This window comes from Salvelinus alpinus, chromosome 23 (assembly GCF_045679555.1).
Source record: "Salvelinus alpinus chromosome 23, SLU_Salpinus.1, whole genome shotgun sequence".
Classification (NCBI taxonomy): domain Eukaryota; kingdom Metazoa; phylum Chordata; class Actinopteri; order Salmoniformes; family Salmonidae; genus Salvelinus; species Salvelinus alpinus.
Genome location: NC_092108.1, coordinates 19,356,475 through 19,375,812, shown reverse-complemented (window position 1 = coordinate 19,375,812; position 19,338 = coordinate 19,356,475). Strand labels below are relative to the sequence as shown.

The 19,338-nt window shown below is 43.1% G+C and overlaps 1 protein-coding gene across 3 annotated transcripts in view; it reads right to left on the bottom strand.

Moving 5' to 3' along the window:
- LOC139550446 (complement C3-like) overlaps window positions 1-11,382 on the bottom strand; it is a 51,383-nt gene extending 40,001 nt beyond the window's left edge. For 2 of the 3 annotated variants that reach the window (XM_071361353.1, XM_071361354.1), the window contains exons 1-2: window positions 11,232-11,382; window positions 112-289 (exon numbers count right to left, since the gene is read on the bottom strand). In XM_071361353.1, coding sequence (XP_071217454.1) covers window positions 112-289; window positions 11,232-11,302 — 249 coding nt within the window. In that variant the 5' untranslated portion in view covers window positions 11,303-11,382. The remainder of the gene's footprint in view (window positions 1-111; window positions 290-11,231) is intronic. The other variant, XM_071361355.1, reaches the window with a different exon arrangement.
- Window positions 11,383-19,338: the final 7,956 nt, after the last annotated feature.

The following is a 19,338-nucleotide window of genomic DNA, read 5'->3' as shown; positions in this document are numbered from 1 at the left end:
ACAAAAATATGTAAAGTGTGCAGCAGCACAAATGTTAACTTGCGTAGCGTATACATTTGGCTTAGGTCTGTGTTGTGAGCATGTGAAATTCATCCAAATCAAATATCTTACCTTTAGCTGATGCAGAGCCTGGTTGTTGTCTCCAAGGATCTGTTTTTTTTCATAGAGATTATATCTTTTCAAAGGAAAGTCCATCACAATAAGGTTCACCTCACCACCCACTGAGCTCTCCAAGTATATGCTCTCCTCACTGCCAACCCGAAGGATGTTTGGGGCCACCATTATGTACCTGCAACAAACGGACACATTACCAAAATAGTACTCATAGTTTAGAATGTAGGTGAGCTTGAAATAAAATATTAAAACAGCTAAATATTTGCGACATTTTGACAGATGTTGTCAATTCTTTTTTTTTTGCAAACCATTGATCAGTTCAGCATTGCTTTATGGTGAACAATATAGGCACTGGTTGAAGCTCAGTGCTCAAATCTCCCTACCATCATATCTAAACCAATATGACACCAATCTCGATGACAATTCGCAAATCAACTTGATTAGAGATACACAACACACTCCTCGCCTCTCATCATGAACCTTCTGTCCATTACCGAGAACCAAATACCGGATTTTTAAACAGAGTCCTTAGCGTTAGGGTTGTCAGACAATGTTTTGCCCAGAATGAGCTCAATATCTAGCCTTGGATAAGAATGAGACTACACCGATATAAAGCCAGACGGATATTTGCGCTTTCAAACCACTTGAGCCACAGACTCCAAATAAGTGTCATGATGTTGGAAAAATTGCACAGGTCATATTTTCACGATTTGGACCTTAATTCCCTTTGCAAAGCTAATAAACATGCGGAAATGTGAGCAGCATTTTGTATTCCTAGTTTAATTAGTTAGGGAGCGTAAACAAAGTACAAACTTTTTTAAACATTTGAATTTCAATAGCTCCTTGGTCATGTGACCTACTGACTTCAAACAAGGTTCAGAATGTACACTCAGTGGGCCTACACATTGCCCACCCTTTAGTTTGTCCATTTTCATCTCACACAATCTTACAAACATTTTTCTAAATAAAAAAATTAAATAGCTCCTTGGTTATGTGACATACTGACTTCAAACAAGGTTCAGAATGTACACTGATTACCCTTCTATATTGAACACCCTTTAGTTTGTCCATTTTCATCTCACATGTTTTTACATTAAAAAAATGTAACTTTCAAATTTCAATAGCTCCTTGCTCATGTGACCTAATGACCTCAAACAAGGTTCAGAATGTCCACTGATTACCCTTCTATATTGAACACCCTTCAGTTTGTCCATTTTCATCTCACACGTTTTTACATGAATTTTTCAAACTTTAGAATTTCAATAGCTTCTTGATCATGTGACCTACTGGACTCAAACAAGGTTCCGAATGTACACTCAGTGGGCCTACAAATTGCACACCCTTCAGTTTGTCCATTTTCATCTCACACGATTTTACATTAATTTGCCTGCTTTGCCCCCCTGAAGGACAGTGTCACTCACACACCTATTCACTTGGCCCTTCTCCCTGGGGCCTTCCTGACCTCCAGGCAGGCCCCCATTGACCGAAACAGACTCTGTGCTCCTGGTGACCCGCCTGCATTTTTCTGCTCACAGTCTAAGTCCCCACTCCAACCTCCATGGCCTGAGTGCTGCCCCCAGCCCCCGAGTCCGGCTGCCCTTGCTTGGACTCGAAGTGCCCCCCGCCTTGATGGAGGCCTCCTTGTGCATCTGGTAACCTGAAACAAGCTCTGTGCACCTGGTGACCTTTCCGCTTTTATCCGCTCAGAGACTAAGTCCCCAACCCAACCTCCACAGCCTGAGTGCTGCCCCCAGCCCGAGTAACACCCGGTGGTATCATCAGAGACTTTTCTGTCTTACAAACTGGACATCAGTTGCCGCTACTAACCTTCAGCAGACTTTAACTGGGTTTGTACACCCAATCGACATCAAGTGCCAGCGCAATACTTATAAGCTTGAGAACCAAATACCCCTCTCAGTATCTAGCGGCACCATCAACCGGGTGTCTGAAGAAGCAACAGAAAATAATCATCCCCTTTCAATCATTTGCTTGCCCAGTCAGACTTTTTTAAAAATTTTATAACATTATTTCACCTTTATTTAACCAGGTAGGCAAGTTGAGAACAAGTTCTCATTTACAACTGCGACCTGGCCAAGATAAAGCAAAGCAGTGCGACACAAACAACAACACAGAGTTACACATAGAATAACAAAACATACAGTCAAAAACACTATATACAGTGTGTGAAAATGAGGTAAGATAAGGGAGGCAATCAATAGGCCACAGTGGCGAAATAATTACAATTTAGCAATTAAACACTGGAGTGATAGAGACTGGAGGGATAGATGTGCAGGAGATGAATGTGTAAGAAGAGATACTGGGGTGCAAAGGAGCAAAAAAATAAATACCAGTATTGGGATGAGGTAGTTGGATGGGCTATTTACAGATGGGCTATGTACAGGTGCAGTGATCTGTGAGCTGCTCTGACAGCTGGTGCTTAAAGCTAGTGAGGGAGATATGACCCTCCAGCTTCAGTGATATTTGCAATTCGTTCCAGTCATTGGCAGCAGAGAACTGGAAGGAAAGGCGGCCAAACGAGGAATTTTATAAATGACATCGCCGAAGTCAAGGATCGGTAGGATAGTCAGTTTTACCAGGGTATGTTTGGCAGCATGAGTGAAGGATGCTTTGTTGCAAAATAGGAAGCCGATTCTAGATTTAATTTTGGATTGGAGATGCTTAATGTGAGTCTGGAAGGAGAGTTTACAGTCTAACCAGACACCTAGGTATTTGTAGATGTCCACATATCCTAAGTCAGAACCGTCCAGAGTAGTGATGCTGGACGGGCGGGCAGGTGCTGGTAGCGATCGGCTGAAAAGCATGCATTTAGCCCTCCGGGACAGAACCATGGGAACCACCTTTACCAGCGCTTCATCGATATTCCTCACTTTGACATGGGGGGGGGGGGTCACAGTCACCCCATGGGTGATTTGAGTGTGACCGCAACAGGTGGGTACGCTCCTTTGAATTTCATCAAGTTGACATTTAGTGATCTGTGCCCAGTGGAAACCTAGGCTTCTTCCGTCCGTTTTATGGTTCCGCAGCAAATCAATGGGCGTGGATGGTACTACCCACATCAGATGTAGGCCTCCCTCCCCAGACAAGCTGGAGATACCTCTCCCCACTTCGTAGGGCATGAGCCAGATCCATGCAATGCCTTATCACTGTGGGGGCAATGGGTTTAGTCTCCGCCTTAAGTCTAGTGAGCGTAGAGGAGACCTTCCCACCTACATTGTGTGGGGCCGGCGAGCGCCGTAGCTGGGGAGATCCGCGATAAGGGCCTGGCGTGCGTCCAGAGTTGCCGCCGCCAACCGCTGGACCCAACCCCCCACCAGTCCGCCTTAGGCCCGCCGACAGACACCACCTCAATGAACCCCCGCACGCAGCCGCTTGCGAGACCACACACGAGAGACCGCAAGATGGGCTGCACAACGAACTTCCAATGGTGGTGAGTGGAGGGTGACGGAGCGACTGCTCCCCTAACCGCGGCACGGTCCCAGCCCCGCTTCGCACCCCAGCCCGACTGACACAGCCCTTAGTAAATCCTTATCCTGAAGTTATGGATCTTTTTTTGCCAACTTCCCTTACCTACATTGTTATAACATGCAGAGGCTGTTCACCTTGGAGACCTGTTGCGGATATGGGTACGGCCCTGCGTGAGATTTAAACCATCTCCCCCGGATTTTCAAGGGCCAGGGAGAGCTCACCGGATGCCGCCGAAACCGCAACGCTTTCCAGGGCTTGGGCCCCTCTCTCGGGGCGAACCCATTCCAGGGCACCCTGCCCTTCACAAAGAAAAGGGAACTCTCCCCGGGGCTCCCGACAGATTCTCCGGGATTGGTCACATTACCGCACTGGATGCCTCGTGAGCCCGTGACCGCCACTCCATGGACATTCTGAAAGTTGTTTGAGGTAGGTACAGTGGGGAGAACAAGTATTTGATACACTGACAATTTTGCAGGTTTTCCTACTTACAAAGCATGTAGAGGTCTGTAATTTTTATCATAGGTACACTTCAACTGTGAGAGAAGGAATCTAAAACAAAAATCCAGAAAATCACATTGTATGATTTTTAAGTAATTAATTTGCATTTTATTGCATGACATAAGTATTTGATACATCAGAAAAGCAGAACTGAATATTTGGTACAGAAACCTTAGTTTGCAATTACAGAGATCATACGTTTCCTGTAGTTCTTGACCAGGTTTGCACACACTGCAGCAGGGATTTTGGCCCACTCCTTCATACAGACCTTCTCCAGATCCTTCAGGTTTCGGGGCTGTCGCTGGGCAATACGGACTTTCGGCTCCCTCCAAAGATTTTCTATTGGGTTCAGGTCTGGAGACTGGCTAGGCCACTCCAGGACCTTGAGATGCTTCTTACGGAGCCACTCCTTAGTTGCCCTGGCTGTGTGTTTCGGGTTGTTGTCATGCTGGAAGACCCAGCCACGACCCATCTTCAATGCTCTTACTGAGGGAAGGAGGTTGTTGGTCAAGATCTCGCGATACATGGCCCCATCCATCCTCCCCTCAATACGGTGCAGTCGTCCTGTCCCCTTTGCAGAAAAGCATCCCCAAAGAATGATGTTTCCACCTCCATGCTTCACGGTTGGGATGGTGTTCTTGGGGTTGTACTCATCCTTCTATTCCTCCAAACACGGCGAGTGGAGTTTAGAGCAAAAAGCTCTATTTTTGTCTCATCAGACCACATGACCTTCTCCCATTCCTCCTCTGGATCATCCAGATGGTCATTGGCAAACTTCAGACGGGCCTGGACATGCGCTGGCTTGAGCAGGGGGACCTTGCGTGCGCTGCAGGATTTTAATCCATGACGGCGTAGTGTGTTACTAATGGTTTTCTTTGAGACTGTGGTCCCAGCTCTCTTCAGGTCATTGACCAGGTCCTGCTGTGTAGTTCTGGGCTGATCCCTCACATTCCTCATGATCATTGATGCCCCACGAGGTGAGATCTTGCATGGAGCCCCAGACCGAGGGTGATTGACCGTCATCTTGAACTTCTTCCATTTTCTAATAATTGTGCCAACAGTTGTTGCCTTCTCACCAAGCTGCTTGGCTATTGTCCTGTAGCCCATCCCAGCCTTGTACAGGTCTACAATTTATCCCTGATGTCCTTACACAGCTCTCTGGTCTTGGCCATTGTGGAGAGGTTGGAGTCTGTTTGATTGAGTGTGTGGACAGGTGTCTTTTATACAGGTAACGAGTTCAAACAGGTGCAGTTAATACAGGTAATGAGTGGAGAACAGGAGGGCTTCTTAAAGAAAAACTAACAGGTCTGTGAGAGCCGGAATTCTTACTGGTTGGTAGGTGATCAAATACTTATGTCATGCAATAAAATGCAAATTAATTACTTAAAAATCATACAATGTGATTTTCTGGATTTTTGTTTTAGATTCCGTCTCTCACAGTTGAAGTGTACCTATGATAAAAATGACAGACCTCTACATGCTTTGTAAGTAGGAAAACCTGCAAAATCGGCAGTGTATCAAATACTTGTTCTCCCCACTGTAGGTCACATTACCAAGGAGCTATTGAAATTCAAAAGTTTGAAAAATTCATGTAACATCGTGTGAGATGAAAATGGACAAACTAAAGGGTGTGCAATGTGTAGGCACACTGATTGTACATTCTGAAACTTGTTTGAGTCCAGAAGGTCACATGACCAAGGAGCTATTGAAATTGTGTTTTTTTTGTTTTTTTTTAATCATGTAAAAACGTGTGAGTTGAAAATGGACAAACTAAAGGGTGTGCAATGTGTAACGGCAGCCTTTCCCCTCTTCGTCTGAAGAGGAGGTGTAGCAGGGATCGGACCAAGACGCAGCGTAGCTCGTGTTCAACATGATTCACGAAACTGTGAACACTTACAAAATAACAAACGTGGCTTACCGATACAGCCCTATCTGGTGCAGAGAAAACACAGAGACAGGAAACAACCACCCACAATCCCCAACACAAAACAAGCCACCTATATATGATTCCCAATCAGAGACAACACAAAACATCTGCCTCTGATTGAGAACCATATTAGGCCAAACATAGAAACGGACAAACAAGACACACAACATAGAATGCCCACCCAGCTCACGTCCTGACCAACACTAAAACAAGCAAAACACACAAGAACTATGGTCAGAACGTGACAGTAGGTCAAATGACCAAGGAGCTATTGAAATTCAAAAATGTAAATAAATGATTTTAAATAGTGCGAGGTGTAAATCAACCACAACAAAAAAGTGTGTGCAATGTGTGTCTATGCCATCGGGTTTGCTAGAGCTAATGAAATTTGAAAAATTTGATTTGTCACTGTTGACGGTCCCTAACTGCTGTTGGAGGACGTAAGGAAAACTACAGGCGAATAACCAACCTGAATCTTTCTTTACCTCGGTGGAGACTACAGCATCCATAAAGTGACCATTAGACTTGCCAGCTTTCGGACTGAATATGTTTGTAGTTTTGATTACATTTATAATTTCTCTCTCATTTTTGTCTGTTAAGAACCAAGAATGAGCTACCTTTATGTAGCATTTCTGATAATACTGTAACGACCCTGGGTTTATAAGCGCTGTTTCATTACAATACCAACATATTTTCAGCCGAATCTCAGAGTTCCGACACCAGGTAGGTTGCTTGGCAACAACACAGCTGCTTGCACCATGCCGCCAGTCTTAATAATTGTTTGCGAACAAACCTAGGCTATTGTATATAGCTAGCTATATGGTGGTATTCAAGCTTAATTTAATATATGCAAGCATATACACTGCTCAAAAAAATAAAGGGAACACGTAAACAACACAATGTAACTCCAAGTCAATCACACTTCTGTGAAATCAAACTGTTCACTTAGGAAGCAACACTGATTGACAATAAATTTCACATGCTGTTGTGCAAATGGAATAGAAAACAGGTGGAAATTATAGGCAATTAGCAAGACATCCCCCAATAAAGGAGTGGTTCTGCAGGTGGTGACCACAGACCACTTCTCAGTTCCTATGCTTCCTGGCTGATGTTTTGGTCACTTTTGAATGCTGGCGGTGCTTTTACTCTAGTGGTAGCATGAAACGGAGTCTACAACCCACACAAGTGGCTCAGGTAGTGCAGCTCATCCAGGATGGCACATCAATGCGAGCTGTGGCAAGAAGGTTTTGGAACTAAATTGGAACATGCTTAACACCCCAGCCATCCTACAATCTAAGCTTGCTGCCCTCAATCTCACACAAATTATCAATGAACCTACAAGGTACCACCCCAAAGCCGTAAACACGGGCACCCTCATAAATATCATCCTAACCAACTTGCCCTCTAAATACACCTCTGCTGTTTTCAACCAAGATCTCAGCGATCACTGCCTCATTGCCTGCATCCGTAATGGGTCAGCGGTCAAACGACCCCCACTCATCACTGTCAAACGCTCCCTGAAACACTTCAGCGAGCAGGCCTTTCTAATCGACCTGGCCGGGGTAGCGTGGAAGGATATTGATCTCATCCCATCAGTAGAGGATGCCTGTTTCTTTTTTAAATGCCTTCCTCACCATCTTAAATAAGCATGCGCCATTCAAGAAATTTAGAACCAGGAACAGATATAGCCCTTGGTTCTCTCCAGACCTGACTGCCCTTAACCAACACAAAAACATCCTATGGCGTTCTGCATTAGCATCGAACAGCCCCCGTGATATGCAACTTTTCAGGGAAGCTAGAAACCAATATACACAGGCAGTTAGAAAAGCCAAGGCTAGCTTTTTCAAGCAGAAATTTGCTTCCTGCAACACAAACTCAAAAAAGTTCTGGGACACTGTAAAGTCCATGGAGAATAAGAACACCTCCTCCCAGCTGCCCACTGCACTGAGGATAGGAAACACTGTCACCACCGATAAATCCACTATAATTGAGAATTTCAATATGCATTTTTCTACGGCTGGCCATGCTTTCCACCTGGCTACCCCTACCCCGGTCAATAGCACTGCACCCCCCACAGCAACTCGCCCAAGCCTTCCCCATTTCTCCTTCTCCCAAATCCAGTCAGCTGATGTTCTGAAAGAGCTGCAAAATCTGGACCCCTACAAATCAGCCGGACAAGACAATCTGGACCCTTTCTTTCTAAAATTATCAGCCGAAATTGTTGCAACCCCTATTACTAGCCTGTTCAACCTCTCTTTCGTGTCGTCTGAGATTCCCAAAGATTGGAAAGCAGCTGCGGTCATCCCCCTCTTCAAAGGGGGGACACTCTTGACCCAAACTGCTACAGACCTATATCTATCCTACCCTGCCTTTCTAAGGTCTTCGAAAGCCAAGTCAATAAACAGATTACCGACCATTTTGAATCCCACCATACCTTCTCCGCTATGCAATCTGGTTTCAGAGCTGGTCATGGGTGCACCTCAGCCACGCTCAAGGTCCTAAACGATATCTTAACCGCCATCGAATAAGAAACAATACTGTGCAGCCGTATTCATTGACCTGGCCAAGGCTTTCGACTGTCAATCATCACATCCTCATCGGCAGACTTCTCAAATGATTGCCTCGCCTGGTTCACAAACTACTTCTCTGATAGAGTTCAGTGTGTCTGTTGTCCGGGCCTCTGGCAGTCTCTATGGGAGTGCCACAGGGTTCAATTCTTGGACCGGCTCTCTTCTCTGTATACATCAATGATGTCGCTCTTGCTGCTGGTGAGTCTCTGATCCACCTCTACGCAGACGACACCATTCTGTATACTTCTGGCCCTTCTTTGGACACTGTGTTAACAACCCTCCAGACGAGCTTCAATGCCATACAACTCTCCTTCCGTGGCCTCCAATTGCTCTTAAATACAAGTAAAACTAAATGCATGCTCTTCAACCGATCGCTGCCTGCACCTGCCCGCCCGTCCAACATCACTACTTTGGACGGTTCTGTCTTAGAATTTGTGGACAACAACAAATACCTAGGTGTCTGGTTAGACTGTAAACTCTCCTTCCAGACTCATATCAAACATCTCTAGAATTGGCTTCCTATTTCACAACAAAGCATCCTTCACTCATGCTGCCAAACATACCCTTGTAAAACTGACCATCCTACCGATCCTCGACTTCGGCGATGTCATTTACAAAATAGCCTCCAATACCCTACTCAATAAATTGGATGCAGTCTACCACAGCGCCATCCATTTTGTCACCAAAGCCCCATATACTACCCACCACTGCGACCTGTACGCTCTCGTTGGCTGGCCCTCGCTTCATACTCGTCGCCAAACCCACTGGCTCCAGGTCATCTACAAGACGCTGCTAGGTAAAGTCCCCCCTTATCTCAGCTCGCTGGTCACCATAGCAGCACCCCATTTTGCTCCTTTGCACCCCATTATTTCTCTCTCTACCTTGCACATTCTTCCACTGCAAATCTACCATTCCAGTGTTTTACTTGCTATATTGTATTTACTTTGCCACCATGGCCTTTTTTTGCCTTTACCTCCCTTATCTCACCTCATTTGCTCACATTGTATATAGACTTATTTTTTCTACTGTATTATTGACTGTATGTTTGTTTTACTCCATGTGTAACTCTGTGTTGTTGTATGTGTCAAACTGCTTTGCTTTATCTTGGCCAGGTCACAATTATAAATGAGAACTTGTTCTCAACTTGCCTACCTGGTTAAATAAAGGTGAAATAAATCAAATTAAAATAAATAAAAATCTCATATGTATATACTGTACTATATACCATTTACTGCATCTTGCCTATGCCGTTCGGCCATCACTCATTCATATATTTTTATGTACATATTCTTATTCATTCCTTTACACTTGTGTGTATAAGGTAGTTGTTGTGAAATTGTTAGGTTAGATTACTTGTTAGATATTACTGCATGGTAGGAATTAGAAGCACAAGCATTTCGCTACACTCGCATTAACATCTGCTAACCATGTGTATGTGACAAATACAATTTGATTTGAAGCAATGTCAGTACAATAACTATTAGTCGGGAGCTTCATGAAATAGATTTCCATGGCCGGGCAGCTGCACACAAGCATAAGATCACCATGCGCAACGCCAAGCTTCAGCTGGAGGGGTGTAAAGCTCGCCGCTATTGGACTCCGGGACAGTGGACACGCGTTCTCTGGAGTGATGAATCACGCTTCACCATCTGGCAGTACGATGGACGAATCTGGGTTTGGCGGATGCCAGGAGAACGCTACCTGTCCGAATGCATAGTGCTAACAGTAAAGTTTGGTGGAGGAGGAATAATGGTCTGGGGCTGTTTTTCATGGTTTGGACTAGGCCCCTTAGTTCCAGTGAAGGTAAATCTTACCGCTACAGCATGACATTCTAGACGATTCTGTGCTTCCAACTTTGTGGCAACAGTTTGGGGAAGGCCCTTTCCGGTTTCAGCATGGCAATGTCCCCGTCCATACAGAAATGTTTTTTTGAGATCGGTTTGGATAACTTGACTGGCCTGCACAGATCCCTGACCTCAACCCCATCGGACATCTTTGGGATGATTTGGAATGGTGACTGTGAGCCAGGCCTAATCGTCCAACATCAGTGCCCGACCTCACTAATGCTCCTGTGGCTGAATGGAAGCAAGTCCCCACAGCAATGTTCCAACATCAAAGGGGGGACCATTAATGCCCATGATTTTGGAATGAAATGTTCGGTGTCCACACACTTTTGGTCATGTAGTGTGTATATATATACAAACACACACACACACTGGTATACATCATTTTAATAGCACGACACTGTAAAGTCCATTATCCATCTTTAGGGTATGAATTAGGCTGTTTGAGAAGGTTTAAACCCTAATCAACATGCTTACACATAGCTTGAAATACAATGCCAACATAGCTACTGTAGTAGGTCAAAGCTGTGTGCTGGAAAACTTTGGTAGGCATTGTGGTGCTCGTGTAAAATTGATTTCTTTTTCGGCTTCAGACCAATGCCTATTCTCACTTAAAACATTGTTTTTTATATATTATAGAAATGTATAAGATCATAACTAAGTCATCATGTAACCACTTACCCGAGAGACAAAACAAGGTTTAGAGACTTACGTTTGACCCAGAGATGAACAGCAGAGGGAGAGGATGAGAAGGAGAGCTGCAAGGAGCCAAAACAAGGTTTAGAGACTTACGTTTGACCCAGAGATGAACAGCAGAGGGAGAGGATGAGAGGGAGAGCTGCAAGGAGCTTTGAACACCCCATGTTGTCAGCAATGAAACCACTGTCCAGATGAAGTGCCTAGTCCCCTCTAATGTACTCAGTCAGTGTTAATTTTTAACTTGGAGTGAGGACCTAAGCTACGACTGTTTACCATAGCAAGGGAACAATGACCTGGACCAGACTGAGACAGACAGACAGAAACATGCACCCACAATTTTCAACAATTGCAAAAAAAAATATTACGTGTTCAAAAATGAAATCTGATGGATTCATTCTATCAACCACTTACTGCAAAAATGACTTTTGATTGTCAAAAAGTATAATCCCTAATCCAAATCCCCCAAATTATGCAGCAGCTCTATCTCTCTCTCACTAACACACACACACTGAAAAGTTAGTTTTGTATGCTGGTAAACAGTTTATTTGACAACATAATTATATTTACAGTATAAGGCCTATTTGTAACTGGTTGCAATGTGGGTTTCACTAAGTTGAGTACAGTGTCATGATGTACTATGACACAGAAGTATTTATCCAATTTCCACAGTAGTATACATAATAAGATGCTTGTAAAACACAAAAGATAATTGTCACAACTGTCATTCACGCTGGCAAAATCCCTAATTATTTCTCGCAATACTTACTTGGGATAATGATTACAAGGACATGCCTCTTACCGTAAAACTATATTTTGGTTCTTGACCAAAGCAAAGTCCAAAGGCAATCGTTGTGTTTTGTCACATAATCAACTACCCAACAGGTCAAAGATGCCAGATTTCAATGAGATATTTGACTGAATGTTGATTTGTAGTAAAAATTGTAAAAATTGAAACTGTTGCAGAAATTTGCTTCATATTCCTACAATACACATACAAACAAAATCACAAACTGAAAATAATTCACAACTTTTCACAACTTCTGCATGGGCTAAATAATATTTGAAGGAAGGAATTCCTCCGGGAAAAGAAAGATCAACTACCATTAGATAGCATACTACAGTAAATGCACATTGAATATTAATAACAATAGCTTGCCAGCAGCATACCACCCTGCATACCACTGCTGGCTTGCTTCTGAAGCTAAGCAGGGTTGGTCCTGGTCAGTTCCTGGATGGGACACCAGATGCTGCTGGAAGTGGTGTTGGAGGGCCAGTAGGAGACACTCTTTAAAATGGGACACTGCCCTGTGTAGGGTGCCGTCTTTTGGATGGGACGTTAAATGGGTGTCCTGACTCTCTGAGGTCATTAAAGATCCCATGGCACATCGTAGGGGTGTTAACCCTGGTGTCCTGGCTAAATTCCCTATCTGGCCCTCAAACCATCACAGTCACCTAATAATCCCCAGTTTACAATTGACTCATTCATCCCCCTCCTCTCCCCTGTAACTATTCCCCAGGTCGTTGCTGCAAATGAGAATGTGTTCTCAGTCAACTTACCTGGTAAAATACCGGATAAATATATTTTTTTAAATAGCTAAACAACCGTACTTTCTGAGCATGTGCTGCTTTATGGACACAATTTTATACATAGCTGCTAATCCCTCCACTGCTGCTTCCCCCTCTTTTCTGTTCCCCTCATCTCCCATGGCAATGATCTCTTTGTCTGCTGTGAAAACTTTGACATGTTGTACAAATTTCTTAGTCTGTTCTAACTATAAACGACCTTTGTTGATAATAAACAACATGATTGACATATTGCACAGAGGTGGAACAGTAGGCTACTCTGGCGAATTTCAATGGTGTGCTGTCCATCAAATAGTGCAGTGTTGCTTGGTCACTGAGAAGCAAACTAACAATTGTATGTTATTTATTGTTAAATCGCAGATTATTCTGCCCCAATGCAATTTGCAGACAGGGCTGGGCTACATGTAGGTATTGTTGGGGAGTAATGTAATCTGTTTACAAAAAAACCTGTAACTGTAATTGTTACGTGACCAGCAAAAATATTTTAATCAGATTACAGATACTTTTGAAAAAGTATACGATTACTTATCGGATAACTTTTAAATTCAGAAAGGATTTTTGCGGAAAAATAATACATTATGCAACCTTTGTTTTCTCAATTATATTAAATTCAGTGTTAAAAAAAAGGTGCACTTTTAAGTTTGTTCCACCTGAAACCACTATGATGACACAGCAAATGCGTTTGATGGAGCCTTTTTGTGTTCTTCTAATGCCTCTTTAGGGGGAGAGTAATCCAAAGTAACTGAAATTAATCAGATTACATTACTAGTTTGGGTAATCAAAAAGTTACTGATTAGAATTTGTGTCAGGTAACTAGTAACTGTAACAGATTACATTAGAAAGTACAAACCCTGCATGTAGGCTAGTTTAGGTTGTTATGTAAGCAAAATGCAGAGCAACAAGGGACACAACCCAAAGAAGGATTAAGGAGCCCCCAACACTGAGGAGAGGAAAAGAACACAGAGGAAATTCAACTCAGGACCAATGCACAAACAGCTATCTTCTCCCTTTGATCCTTGGCCACATAGAGAACAAAGACTTTCCTCACCGATTGAGTGTAACATTCCTAATAGTCAGATATCTCCAGGTCTCTTCTTATCTTTCATTCCATTTCCTACTTCTTCATGATCATTCTCATTATGTTTGTAAATATGTTGATTAGCGTTATTAAATGTTGATTGAATAAAAAATAAAGTGTTTGTTTTGTTATTTTGGTAAAGAACACCAAATAATTCATACCATCAGATTAATCAATTTCTTACTATTATTATACATTTTAGTCTTATAGAGGTATTATTAAAATAACTCACAAGTCAGGTCCTCTTAGAACACCATTTTGTCCAGGGCCATGCACAGACCGTTTGAGGGGCATGTGCTCAAACAAAAAAAAGTTAATTGGAACTGCAACTGCGGTCACAAACTAGTTGAGCAATTATTACAAGAGGGGAAAGCCGCACAATCTGATGAGTAAAGTATTTAACAAAACTATTTTTGAACTGGAATAAATGCTGCACTTACCAACACAATTCCAATTCGCAATGGCCAACACATTTCCAGTCAAAATTGATTGAAAGAAATACTGGTAGCTACATCTGTAGCTACCACATAGACAACCCAACTACATTTTTTGCCGCTATCCCAGTGGTTATCAAACTTTTTGACCTGAGACCTCCAAAAAGGAGTGGTACAAAACTTGCTACCCCCGGGCATGCATGTGCAAGTGTGCACTCGCGAACATGCGCGCACAAATCACCGTGCAAATGTAGCCTGTCATTACAGCCATAAACTGTGAGACTTTCAAAAGGCAAGATAGACTAGATAAATAAACTGTGTTTTACAACTGCAAGTTATTTATGTTAGCAGTCAACTAGGGATATATCATGTCACTTTTCTGGTGTCCAGAGCAAGCAAAATCATATGACCTACTTGTAGCAGAGGTTGCAGGATCTGATGGAAAGCAGGTTCTGTCTGCACCAAGCCATCACTTTTGAGGGCAGCCTGCCTGAACAGTGCTCATTGCCAGCTGGGTAGCTCTGTTCTTCCTCACAAATATGTTCATTAATTTGCCATGTTACATCTTCATCCCATAATATTGAAGGCAGTGCAATTGTAGCTAACTGCTTATCTTTAGACATATTGCCACTTGCCAGTACACTCTTAGAAAAAAAGGTGCTATCTAGAACCTTTAAGGGTTCTTCGGCTGTCCCTGTAGGATAACCCTTTGAATAACTATTTTTGATCACAAAGGAACAGTTTGAAGTTTACTAGGGGAAGGGGGCTGGGTACAACTCAAGGTGCCCCCCCCCAAAAAAAGCACCCCCTCCTCAGCTTCAAAACTATTTGCATGACCCTCCCCCTGTACAGTAGTAAAAAGAGTACACCTTCCACCTCATAGAATTATTCAAAATAATGTTTAGGACCACAAATAATAATGACTGTAGCGACCCTGTGTTTACAAACGTGGAAATCGACTTGGGTTCGCCGAACAACACGGACGAGCTCACTCTCCCTGCCTGTTTCATTAGCCTAAACTACGATCAGAGCCAGCTGCAGACAACGAATAGCGAGAAGGAAATACAGATATCCATCTGTTTGTCACAGATACCATCAAATACAGCAGGTGCGTGGATCAGAAAACCAGTCAGTATCTGGTGTGACCGCCATTTGCCTCATTCAGCACGACACATCTCCTTCGCATAGAGTTGATCAGGCTGTTGATTGTGGCCTGTAAAATGTTGTCCCACTCCTCTTTAATGGTTGTGCGAAGTTTCTGGAAACTGGAACACGCTGACGTACACATCGATCCAGACCATCCCAAACTTGCTCAATGGATGACATGTCTGTTGAATATGCAGGCCATGGAAGACCTGGGGACATTTTCAGCTTCCAAGAATTATGTACAGATCCTTATGACATGGGGTCGTGCATTATCATGCTGAAACATGAGGTGATGGCGGCTGATGAATTGCATGACTATGGGCCTCAGGATCTCGTCAAGGTATCTCTGTGCATTCAAATTGCCATAGATAAAATGCAATTGCATTCGCTGTTCATAGCCTATGCCTGCCCATACCATAACTCCACCGCCACCGTGGGGCACTCAGTTCACAAAGTTGACATCAGCAAACGGCTCGCCCACACAACGTCTGCCATTTGCCCGGTACCGTTGAAACTGGGATTCATCTGTGAAGAGAACACTTCTCCAGCGTGCCAGTGGCCATCGAAGTCAGTTACGATGCTGAACAGCAGTCAGGTCAAGACCCTGGTGAGGACAACAAGCATGCGGAGGAGCTTCCCTGAGACGATTTCTGACAGTTTGTGCAGAAATTATGCAGTTGTGCAAACCCAGTTTCATCCGCTGTCCTGGTGGCTGGTCTCAGACGATCCCACAAGGGAAGAAGCCGGATGTGGAGGTCCTGGGCTGGCGTGGTTACACGTGGTCTGCAGTTGTGAGGCCGGTTGGACGTACTGCCTGATTCTCTACAATTACATAAATTATCTGGCAACAGCTTTGGTGGACATTCCTGCAGTCAGAATGCCAATTGCACACATTCCCTCAGAACATGAGACATCTGTGGCATTGTGTTGTTTGACAAAACTGCACATTTTAGATTGGCATTTTATTGTCCCCAGCTCAAGGTGCACATTTGTAATGATCATGCTGTTTATTCAGATTCTTGATTTGCTACATCTGTCAGGTGGATGGATTATCAGGTGAAATGCTCACTAACAGGGATGTAAACAAAAAAAATGCTTTTTGTACGTATTGAACATTACTGGGATCTTTTATTTCAGCTCATGAAACATGGGACCAACAATTTACATGTTGCGCTTATATTTTTGTTCAGTATAATTATTACAAATACAGTGGGGCAAAAAAGTATTTAGTCAGCCACCAATTGTGCAAGTTCTCCCACTTAAAAAGACGAGAGAGGCCTGTAATTTTCATCATAGGTACACTTCAACTATGACAGACAAAATGAGAAAAAAAAATCCAGAAAATCACATTGTAGGATTTTTAATGAATTTATTTGCAAATTATGGTGGAAAATAAGTATTTGGTCAATAACAAAAGTTTATCTCAATACTTTGTTATATACCCATTGTTGGCAATGACAGAGGTCAAACGTTTTCTGTAAGTCTTCACAAGGTTTTCACACACTGTTGCTGGTATTTTGGCCCATTCCTCCATGCAGATCTCCTCTAGAGCAGTGATGTTTTGGGGCTGTTGCTGGGCAACACGGACTTTCAACTCCCTCCAAAGATTTTCTATGGGGTTGAGATCTGGAGACTGGCTAGGCCACTCCAGGACCTTGAAATGCTTCTTACGAAGCCACTCCTTCGTTGCCCGGGTGGTGTGTTTGGGATCATTGTCATGCTGAAAGACCCAGCCACGTTTCATCTTCAATGCCCTTGCTGATGGAAGGAGGTTTTCACTCAAAATCTCACGATACATGGCCCCATTCATTCTTTCCTTTACACGGATCAGTCGTCCTGGTCCCTTTGCAGAAAAACATCCCCAAAGCATGATGTTTCCACCCCCATGCTTCACAGTAGGTATGGTGTTCTTTGGATGCAACTCAGCATTCTTTGTCCTCCAAACACAATGAATTGAGTTTTTACCAAAAAGTTCTATTTTGGTTTCATCTGACCATATGACATTCTCCCAATCTTCTTCTGGATCATCCAAATGCTCTCTAGCAAACTTCAGACGGGCCTGGACATGTACTGGCTTAAGCAGGGGGACACGTCTGGCACTGCAGGATTTGAGTCCCTGGCGGCGTAGTGTGTTACTGATGGTAGGTTTTGTTACTTTGGTCCCAGCTCTCTGCAGGTCATTCACTAGGTCCTCCCGTGTGGTTCTGGGATTTTTGCTCACCGTTCTTGTGATCATTTTGACCCCACGGGGTGAGATCTTGCGTGGAGCCCCAGATCGAGGGAGATTATCAGTGGTCTTGTATGTCTTCCATTTCCTAATAATTGCTCCCACAGTTGATTTCTTCAAACCAAGCTGCTTACCTATTGCAGATTCAGTCTTCCCAGCCTGGTGCAGGTCTACAATTTTGTTTCTGGTGTTCTTTGACAGCTCTTTGGTCTTGGCCATAGTGGAGTTTGGAGTGTGACTGTTTGAGGTTGTGGACAGGTGTCTTTTATACTGATAACAAGTTCAAACAGGTGCCATTAATACAGGTAACAAGTGGAGGACAGAGGAGCCTCTCAAAGAAGAAGTTACAGGTCTGTGAGAGCCAGAAATCTTGCTTGTTTGTAGGTGACCAAATACTTATTTTCCACCATAATTTGCATTTTGTCTGTCATAGTTGAAGTGTACCTATGATGAAAATTACAGGCCTCTCTCATCTTTTTAAGTGGGAGAACTTGCACAATTGGTGGCTGACTAAATACTTTTTTGCCCCACTGTATATGCAACTCATTTTCCACCAACAAGTTTCTGTGCCGATGCACCACACAACCAATAAATAAAGCGTACCAACTTCGGGCACTTCAATGTCATGTGTTGCGTTTTCAACACCACAATAAATAGACTATGTCAATCTCGACAAACAGAAAATACATCACTCCCTACGTAGTAGGCCTACCCAGTATCAAAGGCTTGGCTTGACAATCTCTGAATGTCATTCAACTTTTTGGTGTTTTGTAACATATGTCTTTTTCCATTTATCAAATGGCCGTTGCACAGTTTGGATTGACTGATTGATTTTGTGTCTCAGTTAAAAAATACATATCTACACAGAGTACAAAGATTTTTTTTAAGTGACCAGGATTGCACAATAATGTTGGGGACTAATTTCCATTATGGTCCCTATTTGTTTACATAAATACATATACAATTACATAGATACAGACATTATAGAGACAGACAAAAAAGGTTCTACAGTTCACACATTAGGATGCTTTTACATTATTTTAAAAAAGTGTTTATGGTTGGTATGGCTTTGGGTTGCTGTGGTAGTTTGTTACACTCAACAGCGCCGGTATATAGACATTTGTTCTTACCAGATAGAATCCTATATTTAAAACAGTGAATATTATAGTCTCTGGCTAGTCCTTGATAATTCTGTGGACCAGAACAAGTTGAATCAATACTACTCTTTTTTTCAATGATAGCCAGCCTAGCTGCTTAAAATGCTTGATATCCAGATGAGTATGAGGGGGGAGTTTAAGTACAATTCTTACAAGCTTGTTTTGTGGGTGTCTATAGCTAGGTTTCCATCGAATTGGTGACAGATTTTCATGTCACTATTCTAAAATTGGCATAAAAACCACAGTGCATTTTCCCATCAGAGTTGTGTTTCTATCAAATTGACTTGTTGTGGAGAAAAGTCAGTGCGTAAATACATAGTGGACATAAATTCCCATGTACCGTATCAAAAATAAAAGTTAAATGGGTTTCCATAGCATTTTCAACTCTAGGCCTACTGGTTCTGTCACAAAATGTTGTGCATAGGCATAGTGAAAGTATCAACTCTTGTATTGGCATGTGTGCTTGGGGGCTCCTGAGTGGCGCAGCGGTCTAAGGCACTGCATCGCAGTGCTAGTAGGCGTCACGACAGACCCGGGTTTGATCCCGGGCTGTATCACAACCAACCGTGATCGG